This window comes from Exophiala spinifera (assembly GCF_000836115.1).
Source record: "Exophiala spinifera strain CBS 89968 unplaced genomic scaffold supercont1.1, whole genome shotgun sequence".
Classification (NCBI taxonomy): domain Eukaryota; kingdom Fungi; phylum Ascomycota; class Eurotiomycetes; order Chaetothyriales; family Herpotrichiellaceae; genus Exophiala; species Exophiala spinifera.
This window is the reverse complement of record NW_015622513.1, coordinates 3556886-3574676: the sequence shown is the minus strand read 5'-3', so window position 1 is coordinate 3574676 and position 17791 is coordinate 3556886. Positions and strand designations below refer to the sequence as shown.

Sequence of the window (17791 nt, the reverse complement as noted above, 5' to 3'; positions counted from 1 at the left end):
TCAGGCATTCACCTGCGAAGTCACATGGATTTCCAGTTGGCCACTTTCTTCTGGAAAGCAGATGCCGGACGCGCTCATTGGTGCATTCGCCCGTGGTGAGATAGACTTCACCACCTCGTGTCAACCGGCGCAATCGCCCAAGGGTGAAAGATTTGCAATGTCAAAGTCGGATTGCTTGTATCCCACATTCAGCGCGTTCTACATCTATCCTTACGTTCCTTCAGCATTATTACAGGCCTACCCTGCCATGCCTCAGCTGAGTTTCATGTTTTGATGTTCGCCTGTTTCCGGACCGAACCATCCAGCCTCCACGTGTGCGACGTCATGGCATCGAGCCCAGATGTACTCATGGCTGTCTGGGATCTCGACTCAGACCTTTCTGAGCCGCCAACAGATCTCGAGGATATGACAGCTTCCGTCAGTGAGGATTTGTTTCATACGAATCTCAATACTCCTCCAGGTTCAAAGCGCAAAATAACCTCACTACAACCCAATCACGATGAGAATCAGCGTGGAGCGAAGAGGCTGCGCAACTCCGCCCGCCAACTCAGCAGGCTCGAAAATTTGCCCATTGAAGTCAGTCAACTATACAAGAGACAGATCTGTACTAACTTGATCAGATCCTGAATCGTATTGCTTCCGAGCTCCCCAGTGATGCAGACCTATTCGGACTCGTGCGGGCCTCCCCAACCTTGAGCGAGGCGCTTAAACCAAATACATCTGCTATCTGGCGAGAGAGATTCTTGCGGAAATGGGACTATCCGTTTGTTCGAAACAACAAGTACTTTGCCATCGTGTATCGAGAAAGAGGATGCATCTTAAGTCAATTTGGCGATTTCAACAATGAGAATGATCCCCGGTTGATCTACCAGTTGGAACACTTGACTTACATGATCTTAGGTAAAGAACTATGTAGAGACATTCTGCACTAAGCGAGGCTGACAGTAGCATCAGAAGCGTATCATCGGCCAGAGAAGCACCTTCCCGCACCACTGATCTCTCTCAATATCGAAGCATTTGACTCAGCACAGGCTTCTCCTTGGATGACGAGCTTCTTGAACAATACCTTCTATCCCCAGACCTTGAGCAGAGATTCAAACAAATACGGTCAACCACACGCTCTCTTCGACGCAATCCAAGTTGCATTGTCACACTTGTTGTTATCCCCAGCTTCGGAGATGGCGCATGCTGTGCAGTCCTCCAGGCATAAGTACGACATGGCATTGGTTTACAACTGGGGGAGTCCGTTGACGTTGATTTACCGCCGAATTCCGAGATCTGAACCTCCATCGACGCCTACTCGCGCTCGACCAGTGTTTCCTAATTTGATGCGACGAGGTCAGGAACCAAAGTACGAAGTCGACACATACGCGTTGCTCCATGTACGAAATTTCTTTCATCGCCATCTCATCGAGAGAAACAGCAGTCCCGAGTACCCCTCCAGCAGCATGAACGAACGCACGTATACCACTATGGCTAATCTCCTATGTGACGCTGGCATCACGCCTCGACCATGGGACCAGATGCTAGTTCAAGGACTTCCTCGGATCGCGAACGAGTGGTACGGCCATTACAGCTGCGTTCACCCGTGGCCGAAGAGAAGACAGGACCTAGATGTGGCTCAAACTGATGCTGAAGATTGGAGCTCAGCTCATCCCCTTGTAAGTTCACCTTGACACCTAGTTACACTCATCTTGACTAACCACCGACTATTAGAGACTCGAGATTGCAATTGCCCCGAGGAACGATCTAGCATACTGGCCTCCCATCTTTCGCGACATTCCGGTTTTCAACGAAACAATTCCAGACGGACTGGAGTCGAGCATCTCTTTCCGCGGCATTGCACCCTTTGTCGACCTGCAAGCGATGGAGTCTGTCAGAACTTCCATGTCAAAGGCGACTTTGACGGTTCCAGGAGTACCCAAGTATCACCCATATACCTCTCTTCGAGTGCGTGGTGTGATCCACCCAATCGGTAGCTTGCCTCGACCAGATCAGCTAAAAAACTCTCGCGCGAGTATTCCTGGATGGAGTAGGATCGTCATGGTCATGTACAAGCCCACCACAGAAATGCAAATTGCGGTCCTCGAACATGCCGAGCAGAACTTTGGCGGCTTTTTTGGTGCAGCCATAGCCAACCACATGATCCAAAACGGACAACTTCAGCTTGGATTACAGCAGCTAGCAGTAGGAGATCTCGACCCCGAGGAGATCGAGTTGGCGAGGAAGAGATATATCGACGACAAATTGTCGAGGAATCCAGCATGGCGCCATCCCGAGAATATGGACAAGCACGTTATCGCCGACATGGAGGAACGATTCAAGAGAAGTGAACATATGGAGTGGACAGACATGGAGTACGCTTATGCATACGAAGGCATCATCCTACCGGGTGGAAAGATCATGATGGGCCGATGGTGGAGATGCGGCATCAACGGCGCATCGTCTCCCGGATACGAAATCGACGAGCAAGGCGCCGGACTTGATACTCCTGACCGATCAGACGGAGAGTCGGATTCGGAGACGGGAACGGAGTCGGACGATGAGAATGAGAAAGAGAAAGGAGGCTCTGATTCCATGGACGTTGACGATGGTCATGGCATGAGTCACGACGTCCCAGGATCATCTTCGCAGGGAACAACCGCTCGTGCCAGGCCGGTGAAAAAACGTTGTCCGAAACTGGAGAGAGGCCCGTTCGTCTTTTGGTGCTGAACAACCGGCTTTCAGATGTGGCCTTCTTCGATGATTTATCTGAAGAGCAACGCATGACACCCTAGTGATTGGTTATGAGTTGTCACAAGGTCAGGAAACAATATTGGGGTCAAGAGATCCAGGAGACGGCGAGATCCAAGGCTTTTGCGTCGCTCGCACTCGAAGCTATCAGCATCGAGACATGGATGAGACTGTGGACGGATTGACGCTACCATGTGATTATGTATGAGGTTCGACTTGGTGAAAGAAAAGATGGCAAAATGGCGAAAGGCTCATTCCCAAAAGTAAGTGAGCAGACAGTTTCGGGTCACAGCACGGTTGTCTTTTTTGAGCAAGAAAGAGGGAAGTAAGGGGAATCCACCGATGAGTGGAGACGACGAGGGTCTTGCAGAGGTAGTAATACTAGCTAGACCCCATGGTCGTGTATCATCAGTATTGACACGCAGGATTGATTAGCCCCAGAAAAGCCACAAGAGGATAAAGAAATTGAAAAAGAGGAGTGCAGAATGAGAATTACTTCCAGAATTTCACTGTGCGGGATGAACGAATCCTCCTGTTTTGTGCTGGAGGTACTACTGCCTGACCTCGATGTACAGGTGGTGTGCTGGATGTGCCGTGCTACAACACTACTGTACCACTAATCTTGGTACGATCGGCTTCGATCTTGTAGGACGGTACCTGGAGGAGGAAAAGTACACCATGGTGGACGCGACTGATCCCGACACAAATGTTTGACACCTGTAGATCAGATCGTCGTGCGCGTGAGGCGACGTGACTGGAGGAGACTCTTATTTAGAGAGACTTACGCAGGGAGCGTACCTACCTTGGGTATGCAGGGAGGGAGGGAGGGAGACAGTTCGAGGACAAAAAGAATAGCGTGCGTGCGTGCATACATATATACATACATACATACACTACATGCCAAGGACCTTGCACGAGGAGTATTCGTACTGCAACAACGTCCCCTGTCCGTGTCGAAGTCTAACATCGGGAAAGGACGTGGATTCCCTGTCAGGTACGCGGACCAGGCCGAAGTAGGTACAATAGAAATACTTGTAGTTACAAGTATGAATAAAAAATATACAAGTCGACGACCCAGGACCTTATCGCATCATGTCCTGTCCTGCCCTGCCCTGCCCGGTCCTGTCCTCCAGCATCGAATGCTCTTCTCATATATAGTTGATCATCGTTATCATTGTCGTCATCATCGTCGTCATCATTATTAACGTCGTCAATGCCATCATCGCCAACACACAGCGTACCCTTCGCTAGGTTTCCGTTGCCATATCTGTTCGTACGTGCAGAGGTAGGTAGTACACATATAGAACACATACCTACAGGTATACTGACGGCAGATTTTTTTAATCCTAGGAAAACCGTCTGGCCAACCCGGCGCTTTCATCAACGTAATCGAATTCGCTCGCGCTGATCCTCCTCTCGAGACTCCCGCCGTCGTCGTCCTCACGCGACGCGAGCGGCACCGTCCTCATCTGCGGACTCAAGTCGGGATACCATTTCCCGCCCGGGTGGATGTCGTCAACCTGGCGACGTGGCTGCATTGCGACGACGGGCACGGATCCGCTTCCGTCGTCGAACAGCCCGTGATTTGTGTAGGGAGAATGACGACTCGTTTCCCCCACCGCATAGACGACGTCCATGTCTGGAAACTCGAAATGCGATGGCGGTTCTTGTTGCTGCTGCTGCTGCTGCTGATGCGTTGATTCCCTCTCTCCCTGGGCCTGTGGTTGCTGCGATTCGGGCTGCATCGAGTCCGACAACGCCGCAGTCGAAGTCGCCGCTTGCCCTGTAGATACGTCCTGTAGATCGTTGTTGGCCACCTCGACTTGCCTGTCGCGGATGCGACGCATGAGATCCAGAAACTGCGAGTTTTGGAACTTGTCGCTGGTGTCGTGTTGCACGCTCGTCAGCAACTGCCCGGCTGTGCGGGCCAGTTCGTCGGCGTCGCGAGAGTGTTGGTCCTCGGTACGCTCCGCCCGCTCGCGGTACTCGATTGCATCGGACCCGATCTTGCGCGCGGGTTCCATTTGGTCCGTCGTCATTGCCGACTCGGCGACCGTTTCGGAGACTTGGATCGTCTGTTGTCGTAGCTGGTCCATTTCTTGGGCGTGCGCGACGGCCTCTTGGAACGCCGCGTCGAAGTCGACATCGGACATGGGGACTTGTTGTTGCTCCATGGACATTCCTGGCATTTGTTGCTGTTCAAACCCTCCGTCTTGGTACATCCCGCTGCCGTACGCCTGCTGCGCCATGGACGAGTAACCCATGTACGATGCGTTTGCGTTCATGTTCATCTGTATCGGTTCTCGTACGGCCTGCTTACCCTGCGCCACGGGCGACGCCATACCTGAGCGCTGCCGCATGAACTCATTTTGCCACCCCCCGATTGTAGACTTCACGAGCGGCGCTTCGGTGCGGAATTGACCTGCAGGGACGGGCTGGTCGTGGAGGTTCAGACGCTGGAAATCAGCGGCCCATCCAGCCGGTCCAAGCGAGGGCCGGGGAGAAGAAAAGGCAGTGGTAGGAAAGGCATTGGCGAACTCTGGCGGTGCGTGCTGAAAGGGGCTCGGCGCGGCGTTCTCAAAGGCATAGAAGTCGGCATCGAGAGAACCGGCTCTGGGATCGGCGGTACGGAAGCCCTGGGTGAGCCATAATGTCAATAATCATGCTGCGCGAGACACCTGGTCAAGAAGAAACTTGCCTGTCCGGGAGCCTGTCTTGGACCGACGAGACGATCCTGCTGGAGGGTCCTATCGACCTGAGTATGTTTCTGCAGATTCTGGAGCGGGTTGGAAGGGCCACAGAGAGCGTCGGCCATGGCTGGACGTCGCGAGGGGCGATGGTGCGGCGTGCGATGAAAAAGATCGAGCGAGTGTCGGGGAGAGTGTTGTGTAGGGCGGTGCTCTTTTGTATGCTCTCTACGGCCGGAATTCGATCGGAATTGAAGGACAAGGATGGTTGAATTCCTCGAACAGTAATCAGGAAAGATGACAGCGCCGGCAACCTTGGTGAAATGTGAGCAACATTCGCACAAGACGAAGAAGCATGAAAACAGCATGTGCCGAGGTCTGACGATCAGTCAGTTCTCAAATGGATTTGTGCCGACAGCCTCGTCCGCTTTGTCAGCACGATTCTTCGTCGATCGTTCTCCCCCGCCAGATATTGTAGACATGAAATGTACTTTGCATCTATATATTCTTACATTCTGAATGCACGAATGGGTAACATTTACAGAGTCAAGTGATAGCGAAGAATTGGTGGCTCTCTGAGACACCGCTTTGCCTTGGTATAGGACTGCTCGTGCGACCACTGGGTGCTGGGGTTGAGCTTGCTTCCTTTCCCCACGATGACCCTTCCCTTCGACAGGAGCCAAGGGCACGAAGCCAGTCCCCAATGAATACCATGGTCTGCATATTAATCCACATATGCAAGGTAAGACTCGTCGCGCCCACAGGCATTGAGCAAAGACCTCAGTCTGAGCTGGCTGTCCGCATCGTGCAAAGACGGACAGGCAAGCCGTACTCAAATTAAAGTACTTGTACGAGCTAGATGCCTCGAGGAGCCAAATCTTTTGTTCCCTCATGGATCTCGTCCTGACAACGTCAGGTCTTCGAATCCGTCGGAGCTACGACAAACCGCTCAAAGCTTCGTTCGCAGAATCTCATCATGAGTTCCGTCCAGAGAAATTTCTTCAGAACATCTTTGTATTCCTCGAGGCACAAGTGCTTGGTGTAACCTCGTCGAAACCTCGTAATGTAGAACTCTGCATCCTGGCCCTTCTCGCCCGTCGTGAGAACTGCCGCCCATAGCCCGATGGATTGCGCCCAGATCATGCAGTCTTCTTGTCCCAATTTGACCGGGCATTGTTCGACAGCAACGCGGAAAGCATCGTGTGTTTTCTTGAAAATAGGCCCATGGAGCATGCACCCGAATTCACAGTTGCAGAGAAGCAGTAAAGCCAGGCAAACGACGTGCTCGATGACGATACTCCCCGGGTTCGCAATCGTGGCCGCCTCTGGCCTTTCCCGAAGAGAGATGCGGCGCAAGCAATCGATACAATTGTGAAACTCGTGTTCAGCTCTGTATGCTAACACGTACGCGGTCTCGGCACTTGTGAGGGGTTCATCTCGACGCTGTCCTTTGTGAAGAATCGTCGTTAATTGGGTCACTCGCATCATGATCTCCAGCAATTCCATGCTGAGGGCACCATCCAGTGCTACATTTCGAATTCCTGCGGGTATCTTCGGCAGGACAGTTGCGAGCTCAGCAGCACTAGGGTAACGTAGTGGTTGGTGTTGATCGGACGAATAGGGGAATAGCATGTCCTCGGTGGGATCAATGTTCCACGCCGGTTCCTCCCTGTGCGACAAGTAAGTTTAACAGACGGCTCAAAACGCGAAGATGCCATACTCGGAAAGAAAGCTGTCGGTGAAGGAGGACAAGTTCTCGTGGGTCAAGAAAGCCCCAGACGCAGGTCTATGACCGAAGTTAGCCAACCTCACAGAGTCAGGCGAGAAGATGATCATACAAGCCAGGTACGTGTGGTAGCGCTATTAGCTGTCGCAAGGCACGCCGGTGTATCATCACCGGTTGAAAGTCCTGAAATGCTATCTGCGAGGTTTGAGTACTCTGTGTCCCCAGAACGGTATTGACGTACGCACATCGAGACCCATTAGCATAACAATGGCCAAAACAGCAGCCATGTCTACGTCTTCAAAGTGATGTTGCAGTTTGGACGAGAGTGTTTGGAGAGCCAACCCTTTGAAGAGTAGCACACGTTGTGATGGCTTTTCTGGGATCATATGTGTCATTCTCACTATGCAAATTGTCAGCAATGGAAAGCAACATGCGAGGAAAATTGACCCTCGTGGATGGACTATAGATTCGACCGTATTCGTTTCTGTATGAGACTTACTTTCGTAATCGGCACATCCCATAGCCATTATCGCGTAGAAGAGCTCCGGACTCATTAATGCCATCGCAAAGTTCTTTTCAGCCGACGTTTTGGCAGTGCCGGTGGCTCGCTGAAGGGGTTGTATTCGGCGTGCATAGTGTCGAATGACTTAGATAAATCCATCAGTTCATAGGACAACACTGATATCCTGTCAATGGCGTACCATAGTCGGCTATCCTCCGATGCTCTGGAATGTTCATGTACGCAAGCTTGTCGTAAGGATCGAATTTGATACTATTTATGATCACATCTTCCTCTGCCAACAGTTCTTCGGCGTTCGACAGGTTGTGTATTGGAGACCGATGCTTTCGTCGTGGCGAGCCAAGGACATTCTTGTTGGTGGCATCTGGAACCTCATTGAGACACCTCTTGCTGCCCAGTACTTTTCTCTTCGATTGCTTCAACTTCGCTGAATGGGCCGAGATACAACTTTGCTGTTCGGTGTCATTCCGATGATGACCATTCGCGTAATTAATGAAGACAATTTCGCGCATGATGCTGTGTTTACGGTGATTGCTGCCTTGACATTGTGATTCGTGGGTCTCGACTCCAGGGCCGTTCCCAGGTTGGGAGACGTAACCTTCAGCAGTAACTCTACTTAAGATGAGTCTCTATCGACGAATGTGAGGTCATATGGATCGTTCAAGCAAAGAACTTTGATGAACAGACAGGTTACCAAAAACACGCACGTCGTGCTGACTAAGAGTCACCCTCGGCTTAGGTTAATACTCGACACAATATACGGATACTTTGCCGAGCCCTCAAGTCACCCCACAATGCTCAGCACGATACCGGCGATCACGCAAAGAAAATAAAAAAAATCGATCAAGTTCAAAAAGAGAACTCCACGAAATTGAATTGAGTCAATGATCCGGCTGGGGCTCGATCCCAGGACCTTCTGCGTGTTAAGCAGATGTGATAACCAACTACACCACCAGACCACGAATTCTGCTCAATTTTTGAGGGGCTAGAGATATGATGTTGGAATTTGCTAGTGCCGGGGTGGGTCATGTAGAACCCTAATAGTAGGCCGGCGACAGAGGGACTGGAGGTGTTCCCCCAACGGTAGACATGGGATTGTCGGATGCATATTCAATGGTGCAAATGGCCGATCGAAGCCTTGTAAGTGTATTTATCCGCTGGATGCTTTGTTGCCGAATTGCTCCTGCAGTCCTGCAGCCCACAACAAGTGCCGGAGTCGCAGCTTCATTGCGGCCGATTACGACGTGGGCTCAACCTGACGTATGAAGCTGGCGTGAGACGATTCTCAACTGGGGGATGATACAGGCCGTGATGAATTATCTCGGAGCCAGCCCCTGAGTGTGCTGCATGTGTAAAGGCTCGGTGCCCGTGGATGCCGACTCCTTTCCATTCAGGTAGGACCTGTCGCGAAACGGCCTGCCTGCAGTTCCGCCTCTGTTCTCCGTCGCCAGGAGTCTGAGACTCTGGTCCAGTCTATATCTCCCAGTCTACCCAGGGCTCGACAACCGTCGCAATCGACATAGTCGCTCAAGGTGCAATTGACGTGGCAAGCAGGGCAGATATCATGCACCTGCTTATGCCAGCTCGCGTCGTGGAAATTCCAGCCAGTCTTTTGGATCCAAAAGTTGCTAATCTCGCAGCCAACTATTCCGTTCCAGTACTTTTCATCGCGCGGACGGTTGGTCAAGCAGTGATTGCACAGACGCAAGTCGGCAGGCATCCAAGGTTTAAGTTGGGCCATAAGTTCAGGAACGTCGAAGACGGTTTTCGGAAGAAACCCGGCATATTTTGGAGAAGTGGGTGAAAGATGCAGATGAACGTCCCTGGCAACTATAGCCATCCGTTTGCAAGTCAATGCCAGTGCGATCTGAGACGGGGAGTGTTCTAGACTGTCGTAAATGGCCAGGAGGATCTCGAATGGCATCTTCAGCAGCAGCGGATCGCCATCGGCTTCCTCATCGGCGTCGGATAGAATCTGTTCTCGTCAGGAACAAGTACGTCGCTTCAGCCAGACTCGGGTCATTCATTACCTGATCTGACACGGCGAAACGAGTGGATAACTTCCTCTCAAAGTCTTCGCTCTTCGCGCGACATTTCAAAGGCTTTCGAATAGTTGGTACTAGGTCTGACTGCGGTGGTAGCCCTACACCGGCGGGAAATCCTGTCCACAGAGCCATGGTGGTAGTAGATGGAATGTTATCGGTGAAGTCGCAAAGCAGCCACTCTCGGCCGATTGATCACAGTGCTCGCGATGGTATTTATATCGAGAGGTTCGTAGCCTGTCCAGATAGACCTTTGCTGTCGGAGCCACTCTCGCAATTCTCACGAAGGATCCACTGCATTAGACTGTGAAGAGCCTGGTGGGAGGAGTCTGAAGAGTCGTAGGGCTGCAAGTACCGTCTTGATAAGGGGCCTTGACGGCAGCCCGGGTCATAGATTAGATAGCGCCCGCCACTAGTCCCATTACAGTCTAGCGGGGTAACTTAGCTCTATCTTCACGTGCAAGGCCGATTCTTTCCCGGCATCAAACCACAATGTCTCCTGATGTGACTCAGCGTTTTTCCACAATCTTGAGCTTCGACCGCCAGTCTATTGGAGTGAAGATAATTACATGAGACATGAAAATCGCGCATGATAGACTCATTGATGAAGGAATCAGGACTAGCTTCGGCCACGTTTCGCCGACTTCGTGTCCAGGATCAGTGTCCTCCCCTGGCTCACCGACATTGTTCCTGCGACGATCGGTGGATTGTCTCACCGTCGACATCTCTATAACTTCGAAACAAGGTGGATGTTCGTTCTCGCCTCGACTCCCACTCCAGCTTTGTGTCTCTGCAATCCCGTCTTCTGAGCGGTGGTCAGATCGTAATGACTATCTTACCATCAGTCCTGCCTTCCCAGATATCCTTCAACCCTTCCTCTGTCTTCTCCAGAGGTAAGACTTTTCCAATATGAGGCTTTATTTTCTTGGCCGCAACATAATTCAGCAGGTCAACAAACTCCTCTCTTGTTCCAGTGTAGACGCCGATGAGTGCGATCTGGTTGACGAACAGATGCATGAGGTCGATGGTGACCTCGTTCGATCCGCCTTCCGAGTGAATGCCACATGACACAACTCTACCTCCTGGCTTTACGGACGCGAGAGAGTTGGAGATGGTGGCCGCCCCGGATGTATCAAATGCAGCGTCAACAAGATATGGCAGCTTTTGGAGAGGCTCGAATGTGCGTTCAGCACCCAGTTTGAGTCCTAGTGCTCGTTTGGCCTCTGTACGACCTGTGGCCCAGACTCGAAGACCAGCCGATGAGCCAAGCTGTATCAAAGCTGTGGTGACACCTAACAGGATGTCAGCATGAGCGGATCTGGGAAGTCTTCGTTAAACTCACCCCCAGAGCAACCTTGGACCAAGACTGTCTGGCCGGGTCTCAAATTAGCCTGTTTGAACAACATACGGTAGGCTGTCAACCAGGCCACTCCCATGACCGATGCATCATTTGCGCTCAACCCTGGTGGCCTTGGGACCACATTCCTCTTCGGCACAACGACGTACTCTGCCAATGTCCCTTGCACAAGTTCTCCCAGAACGTGCCTATTTGGGTCCAGGGTTTCGTCTCCCTTGAAATCTGGGTCGCCGAGGTCAGGATAAATTGCAATTTCCGTGCCATCATCCAGAATGCCTGCGCCCTCATTGCCCAAAGTCATTGGGAATCGGATCTCGTGCATTCCTATGCCGCGGAGGGTGAAGATGTCGTGAAAGTTAAGACCGACTGCTTGCATCTTTACTCTGACCCAACCCTCCTTGGGCTCGGGGAGCTTCCTCCTGTTGATACGGACTGAAGACAGTGGATCTGAGGCATTCCCGGAGGCGGCATAGACAGTGCGAATGGTCGGCTTTCTGGTGTCGACACCTCCCATCTCTAGGTGCTCGATCTTGTTGTTCTTGATGGTCGCAAGGAGAAACAGGTCGAAGGGTTCGTGGATGTTGAAATCCTCAACAAAGTCACCGTCCATCTTTATGTGCTGAAAGATCTTGCCATCTTGGTGCCCCTCCCTCTCAAGCATCTCGACGCGGGTCCTATGTCCAATGATGCCCTGTTCACATAGCGCTTTCATTGCTTCACCCTTGAAGCTCTTTCCATCGTCGAATATCTCAGCATCCGTGGTGAAAGCACCCAGCATTTGGGTCAGATCAGCAGCATTGATACCATTGAGGAACTGATCTAGGGGTGTCTGTGGTGAAGCCATGGCTCGTTATTTTGTGTAGCTTTTGCTGGATGTCCCTCCTGCAACGATTGAGGCGAGCATCCACGACCTTTATATATCTTTCATGGCCATGCAAAGGGGGATGAAGTTTCTCCCTGTTTTGAGGCATATGTGAGACCCACCTTAATGCCACTATTCACTACAACATGGCAAATAGATTTGGGTGCCTTCCAACGCGGTAGAATGATATGGCTGATATCACGTGCGGACTGAGCTGCTTCGTCCGTCTTGGATGGGTAAGCCACTCTCGGACGGAATATGATTGGTTTCGAATGGTACTTGACCGTTGGCTGAGCCAATGCTGGCTAGGGAAACACGGTAATGCTGGGCGAGTCAGCCAGTCCCTTTGAAGTGTCACCACTAATAGTTACTGGACAATCGCGGTTCTTTCTCTTTGGGGTAATACCATTTCCCAGATTTTTGCTAGCCCTGGAATACCATGGCAGACCAAGCCAGCCTCAAGGACATCAGACCTTGCGTGCTCAGGCTGAGACGGCAGACTCAGAGATGAGCCATCGGTTCTTTAACCGCAGACTGGGATGTTTGTCTGATCCGTCCTCAATCTTGAACCAAAGCATGCGCAGAGGCTGACTTGAGGGGGGACCCGGAGACCCCCTCCAATTGTATGGGGTACATACTGAACCTCGGCACCAGGCAATGACCCCGGATAATACTTTACTAGATACCTCGAGGGGCTACAATTGACTTATCGAAGCAGAGGCTCTTCCTTCCTCATACTCCAGAAGAGATCACATCTTATAGGCATTTGGTGCTTTCAGGATTGCTGTAAATCGCGCCCTTAGTCTGCATCGCGGACAGTCTTCACATTTGGCAACATGGCGGCTGGAGCGATACCGGACACCATGCTAGCATGGCAAAAACACTTTGGCAGCGTGCTACCGGTATGTGCATTGTGAAGGACCAAGGTGTTCGACAAGCCCATGTTTCAGAGTCTGCCTTTGTGTTTGGTCTGACTCTGACTAGAAACGAGTCAGTGTTAAAGTTCCGTCGGCGCCCACCGACGGACTCTTGGTAAAGGTATATGCAGCTGGAGGTGAGTGTCTATGGCGACCTCGAAAATCGAGGTACACGAGCTGAACATACTGTAGTCTGCCACAGCGATGTCTATTTATTGAGCGTGGAAGAGAAGCCGCCTTTTTACTTGGACAAGTACACTCTCGTGCGTCGGCCCAAACAAATGACGACAGCGTCTCTCGCAGTGCTAACGATATGTCACCACAGGGCCATGAGGGATGCGGCGAGGTGGTCTCCGTCGGACCCGCCGTCACCAAGTTCAGGCCGGGGGACATGATATCGATCCTGTCAGTGCCTGGATGTGGAGGCGAGTCATGCCCAGACTGCTCGAGGGGCGTGCCTCAGATTTGCCCATTGGGGGAACACTACGGCATAGGGCATAATGGGTCCTTTGCACCCTATGTTGCCATTCATGAGAGAGCGGCGGTCAAGCTACCCACGGGCGTCAGCTATGCCGCTGGTGCGGTGGCCACGGATGCGGTCTTGACTGCGTATCAAGCGGTGGTTGGGAGAGGGAAAGTCAAGAAAGGCGACACGGTCCTGCTATTTGGATTGGGCGGCCTGGGATTCAACGCGTTACAGATCATGCTCAGCATCGGGGCGAGGGTGATTGTCGTGGACCAACGGCAGGAGGTGCTCGACAACGCCATCAAGTTCGGCGTCAACCCGGAGGACGTTGTGCCCGTGGGAACGGCGGACGTGGCGGAATGGATCAACGGTAAGGAGCTGCTCGTCGACACAGCAATAGACTTTGTGGGGGTGTCAGAAACCTTCAACGCAGCTCTGGAATCAGGTAGGTTTGGCAGGATACCGCTTCATGTCTTTTCAGGGACAGCGTGCGCTGACATGTCTGTTTGGGATAGTGCGACGGGCTGGCACGGTCGTCCTCGTGGGCTTGATCAATCCCAGCATGTCTTTCAATTCCTTCGTGCCGATCACGAAGCGACTGGACATTTTGGGAAGTTATGGAGGGACTTCTGCAGACCTGGAGGCCAGTCTGGATCTCATCGCAAAGGGCGTCATTACGCCGCAGGTTGAGACGGGGGAGATGAAAGACTTCCCCAAGATCCTGGATGATTTGCACCACGGGAAGATCAAGAGCAGGATTGTTCTTGTGCCAGAAGGGATGTGAGAGGCGAACAGGCGAAATCATGGTATGGATGGTGAGACTGGACATCGTCGAGCAACGTGGAGAGGTCGAATGCAGATAATGGAATCCTTTGCACTTGAAATCATAACTATATGTAGTTCCCCCGAGAACAAAAGTTGCCAACTCTGCAGCCCAGTGGCCTCGGCGGGTAGACCCACGTCCGTTTCCTGCGATTCCCTTCTCAAGCTTTCAATCTCTAGTTTGAATCTCGCTTGTCATGGATTTTCCCCCATCCTGAAACCTCGTAGGTGGCGACGCCATTTCCCAACAGGAGCCGCAAAAAAGGCGGCACAGAAAGGATAGCGACTTTTGTAAGGCTGAGACCCCCAGACGAAAGACAATGCAGAAGACAAATGGCCAACACCCCTGCAAGCGCCCAAGCCATGTGAAATGCCCAATCATCTTTCGACTGGTGCAACTTTTGTTCGTTCAGCCGAATCACCCCTTGTCAACCATCATGCCATACAATGTCTTGCCGCAGAGCTATATAGGGACTCCTTGGTTCCCAGGCCTAGAATGGAGCTATCTATCCTTGTTTCGCTTCCGAAATGCCTCCAACTCGAGAGCATCCGCATACTCGAGAGGAATGGGACGCTATCCGCCCACTGTTTACCAAGTTGTACAAGACAGAGGGGAAAAAGCTTTCAGAGGTTATCGAGATTTTGGGAGAGAAGGGATTCCATGCAAAGTATACGCTCAGATGACGCTTACCTCTCCGTGATTCGGAACTGACGTCCGCACAGAGAAGTGCACTACAAGCGGCGCATCTATACCTGGGGTTTGAACAAGAACAGGAGGGTAAGTTCCACATATACAGCCCTATCACACTCTGACTTCGTGCAAGGAGTGGGATATGGTAATCGCCGCTTTTATCATCCGCCAGCGCCAGTCGGTCGGCATGGACACCATGCTGCGTATTCGGGATGAAATCATCACGCTGGCTGATGTGCAGAGATATTGGAAGCGAAAACCATACGGACCAAAAGACTCACCGTACTTCGGATTCCCTGAAGTCTTCTCTGAAGTCATCCAGTACTGGCCACCTGCATTGAGCCTTCGTTCAGCCTTACCGCCCCCTGAAGTATCATTTGCAGAGTTGAATCAAGTGGATCAGGACAATGAGTGCCTCTACGCTGACGAAAGGGCTCTTATGGACCTTGATGGAGACGAGCCTTGCGACAAGGATGGCATATTTCTGCCGACGCTGATCTCTGGTACTTCGGCGAAAGTACCTTCAACTACCCATGCCAGTATGGCCCTGGTTGGCAAGCGGAAAGCCCAAGCGTGCCTCTTCTCTGGATCCCAGCTGTCCATGCGGCACAAGAAACGTTCAATTTCTACGCCAACGTATATACGAGAGTTGGCGTGGAACGGTACAGAGAGGAATCCACTTACGCTCTCGATTTGGACAACTTCAGCTGCACACTGGTTGCTCATCTTCTGCAACGATCGCTCCGGCCACGGCGATTACAGGTTGGTACCTCCCCAACCACGCCGGAGCTCAAACCAATGCCGGCAAAGTGGTTCTTAAACGTCCTGTATGACAACCCCCCGGTTCTCCTACCATACCTGCTTTTGGGTCTAGTCCATGGAATTACTGGTTTGAGTATAGAGGAAGCCGCAGAAGTATGGCGAGCGGAAGCGGGCGAGCTTTTGGCATCGATCAGGAGAATACTTGGATCAGCAACAAATTCAAGCTCATATTCGCTTCTCAGGATGCTCGAGGTGCTCGATGTGGACAACGTCAGGCCGTTCTCGGACACGATATCAGATCTCATGCCTGACGTCTTCAAATCAATGGCCATCGGTGATGAAACCATCCTTGCTGCGCAACTGTTCTTGACACTGGGACAGATTTCCAAGGTCAATAAGTCACACAAGGCCGCTCATATGTACTTGTCGAAAGCGGATCGTGTCCTGCGACTCGGATTTAACCGAAGCGAGGTAACTTCTGATGAGGATCGGACCTTGACTTCAGGCCTCCACTGCCGATACTATCTCCGGTGGTTAGATTCCCTGCCCTTCGCCCCAGCCCCTGCCGCAGCCCAAGCTGAGACAATTGACCAACAAGCACTCCGCTTCAAAATTGAAGAGGAACTGCATGTGACAATTGTATCCTGCTGGCATCAAGTTCTCAAAGAGACGCTCGAGGAACTCAAGCGGCTCAAGAAAATCGAGAAGGAAAGGAAGAAGGGTGAGAGACTCAGGAAGCTCCTAGTAATTCTAATAGAGAAGGATGAGAAGCTCAAGGAGCTACCGAAAATTCTAAAAGAGGAGAAGGAACTCAGGAAGCTACAAGAATTCCTCAACGAGGAGGAGGAGTTACTCAAGAAGGTACAGGAAATTCTAGAAGGCGAGGAACTCAAGATGGTACGAGAATCTCTGAAAAGGGAAGAGGAGGAACTCAAGAAGCTACAGGAAAATCTCAAAGACTATCAGGCTTTGTGCGATGAATTGATGAAATTTCAGTACGGAGAACTAGAACGAGGCCATCAGGGTGCGGCCACAGGTATGGACGCATGTCCGGAATAGGATTGGCGCCTTGTGGCCTGGCACTCAGCTACGTTGCTGAGTCGGAATCCTGACAAAGAGAAGGAGGAGAAAAGGAAGAAGCTAAAGTTGCGCAGGTCATTGAAGGCTGTCGCAAGACCAGGGGTTTCTGAATTCCTTGAGCAGAGTCCCGGAGCGTGGGAGTCAATATCCTCTGCACCTCGGAAGGGCGACGTCCTTAACTCAGTCAGCCTGGCGCCCCCCAGCCGAGCGCCGACGCCCCGACACTCTTTCGTAAGTTTTACTACACCATCAATTCCCCTCCTACTCACTGTATCTCGCTATATCACAAGCTTCATTTCTCTCCTCTCCTTCCGTATAGTGTGAAGTGAACTTAGACCCCCCGCAGCAGCTGCCCATACTCTACAGGCATCGCTCGATATCGCGGCGAGAAAGGATCTTCAAAGGAGAACGATTTTCACTTATTGGGTTATATATATTCTATAGAACTGACCTCCTAGTTCTAGAGACCAGACTCGTCAATATATCCTCCATCTGAGCGTTGCCTAACAGATTTCCTTCGCCCCGAAAGTTAAAGTCCCTAGCGGGCTGGTTGACTATACCTCCGACGCCTGAGAACAGTGACGCCATCCCCCCATAGGAGCCGCAAAAATAGGCGGCACCCCAGGGCAACGATTGCCTGTTCACCCCACACTCCTTCACTGATCTCTTTATCTTCCCCCGCGTTTGCGTTATTCACCTCAGCATCCCTACAGACAGTGACCAACCACACTCCGGATCCTGCGTTAGTCAAGATGTTGCGTACACTCGCCAATCGTAGATTAATATTGTACAAAGACCTAGTGTGAAGCCCAACTTACTGCTAGGTCGGGAGTAGACTGCGGACCGAACGTGGTCGGGTCGGGTTTTGGGGGTAGGTGTCTAGTCCGAATAGGATCTGCACAGTAGGCTGGTTATCTGGAGGAGGAGGGATTACTGTAATAAGACGACGTCGATGGATACTTCCTTTTCCCTTGAAAGGGTTACAGGATGGGCCACCCAAGCCCTGGAGTCAGAAACCCACAGGGCCCAAAGCTCTCTAGGGGCCTAAAGGGAGCACTTCAGTGGACCCTGGGCGCCACACTAACTACTGCAGCCTCTTCTGTGCGCTTGAAGTGTACAGTAGTAT

General features: G+C 51.7%; 7 protein-coding genes and 1 non-coding gene across 8 annotated transcripts; 3 read left to right on the top strand and 5 right to left on the bottom strand.

The window, feature by feature from the left end:
• Window positions 1–324: 324 nt before the first annotated feature.
• Window positions 325–2712, top strand: PV08_01308 (uncharacterized protein; the record flags this gene model as incomplete). The annotated part of the gene is made up of 4 exons (XM_016375670.1): window positions 325–576; window positions 621–900; window positions 955–1661; window positions 1717–2712. 4 exons carry the CDS (start codon window positions 325–327, stop codon window positions 2710–2712), a joined length of 2235 nt encoding a protein of 744 aa, XP_016240946.1.
• A 1367-nt stretch (window positions 2713–4079) lies between these two features.
• Window positions 4080–5548, bottom strand: PV08_01307 (uncharacterized protein; the record flags this gene model as incomplete). The annotated part of the gene is made up of 2 exons (XM_016375669.1): window positions 4080–5369; window positions 5459–5548. The coding sequence occupies 2 exons, from the start codon at window positions 5546–5548 to the stop codon at window positions 4080–4082; spliced, it is 1380 nt and encodes a 459-aa protein (XP_016240945.1).
• Window positions 5549–6332: 784 nt separating this feature from the next.
• On the bottom strand, window positions 6333–8178 carry PV08_01306 (uncharacterized protein; the record flags this gene model as incomplete). The annotated part of the gene is made up of 6 exons (XM_016375668.1): window positions 6333–7089; window positions 7141–7206; window positions 7259–7341; window positions 7392–7546; window positions 7646–7792; window positions 7848–8178. 6 exons carry the CDS (start codon window positions 8176–8178, stop codon window positions 6333–6335), a joined length of 1539 nt encoding a protein of 512 aa, XP_016240944.1.
• A 373-nt stretch (window positions 8179–8551) lies between these two features.
• Window positions 8552–8625, bottom strand: PV08_01305. Its single transcript has one exon. It is a non-coding gene; the product is annotated as a tRNA-Val (tRNA).
• Window positions 8626–9056: 431 nt separating this feature from the next.
• PV08_01304 (uncharacterized protein) lies at window positions 9057–9843 on the bottom strand (the record flags this gene model as incomplete). The annotated part of the gene is made up of 2 exons (XM_016375667.1): window positions 9057–9641; window positions 9697–9843. The coding sequence occupies 2 exons, from the start codon at window positions 9841–9843 to the stop codon at window positions 9057–9059; spliced, it is 732 nt and encodes a 243-aa protein (XP_016240943.1).
• Window positions 9844–10524: 681 nt separating this feature from the next.
• On the bottom strand, window positions 10525–11909 carry PV08_01303 (uncharacterized protein; the record flags this gene model as incomplete). The annotated part of the gene is made up of 2 exons (XM_016375666.1): window positions 10525–11000; window positions 11051–11909. 2 exons carry the CDS (start codon window positions 11907–11909, stop codon window positions 10525–10527), a joined length of 1335 nt encoding a protein of 444 aa, XP_016240942.1.
• An 854-nt stretch (window positions 11910–12763) lies between these two features.
• On the top strand, window positions 12764–14094 carry PV08_01302 (uncharacterized protein; the record flags this gene model as incomplete). The annotated part of the gene is made up of 5 exons (XM_016375665.1): window positions 12764–12829; window positions 12912–12981; window positions 13037–13107; window positions 13170–13755; window positions 13826–14094. The coding sequence occupies 5 exons, from the start codon at window positions 12764–12766 to the stop codon at window positions 14092–14094; spliced, it is 1062 nt and encodes a 353-aa protein (XP_016240941.1).
• A 566-nt stretch (window positions 14095–14660) lies between these two features.
• Window positions 14661–16644, top strand: PV08_01301 (uncharacterized protein; the record flags this gene model as incomplete). Its single annotated transcript, XM_016375664.1, has 4 exons — window positions 14661–14800; window positions 14856–14910; window positions 14957–15362; window positions 15419–16644. 4 exons carry the CDS (start codon window positions 14661–14663, stop codon window positions 16642–16644), a joined length of 1827 nt encoding a protein of 608 aa, XP_016240940.1.
• Window positions 16645–17791: the final 1147 nt, after the last annotated feature.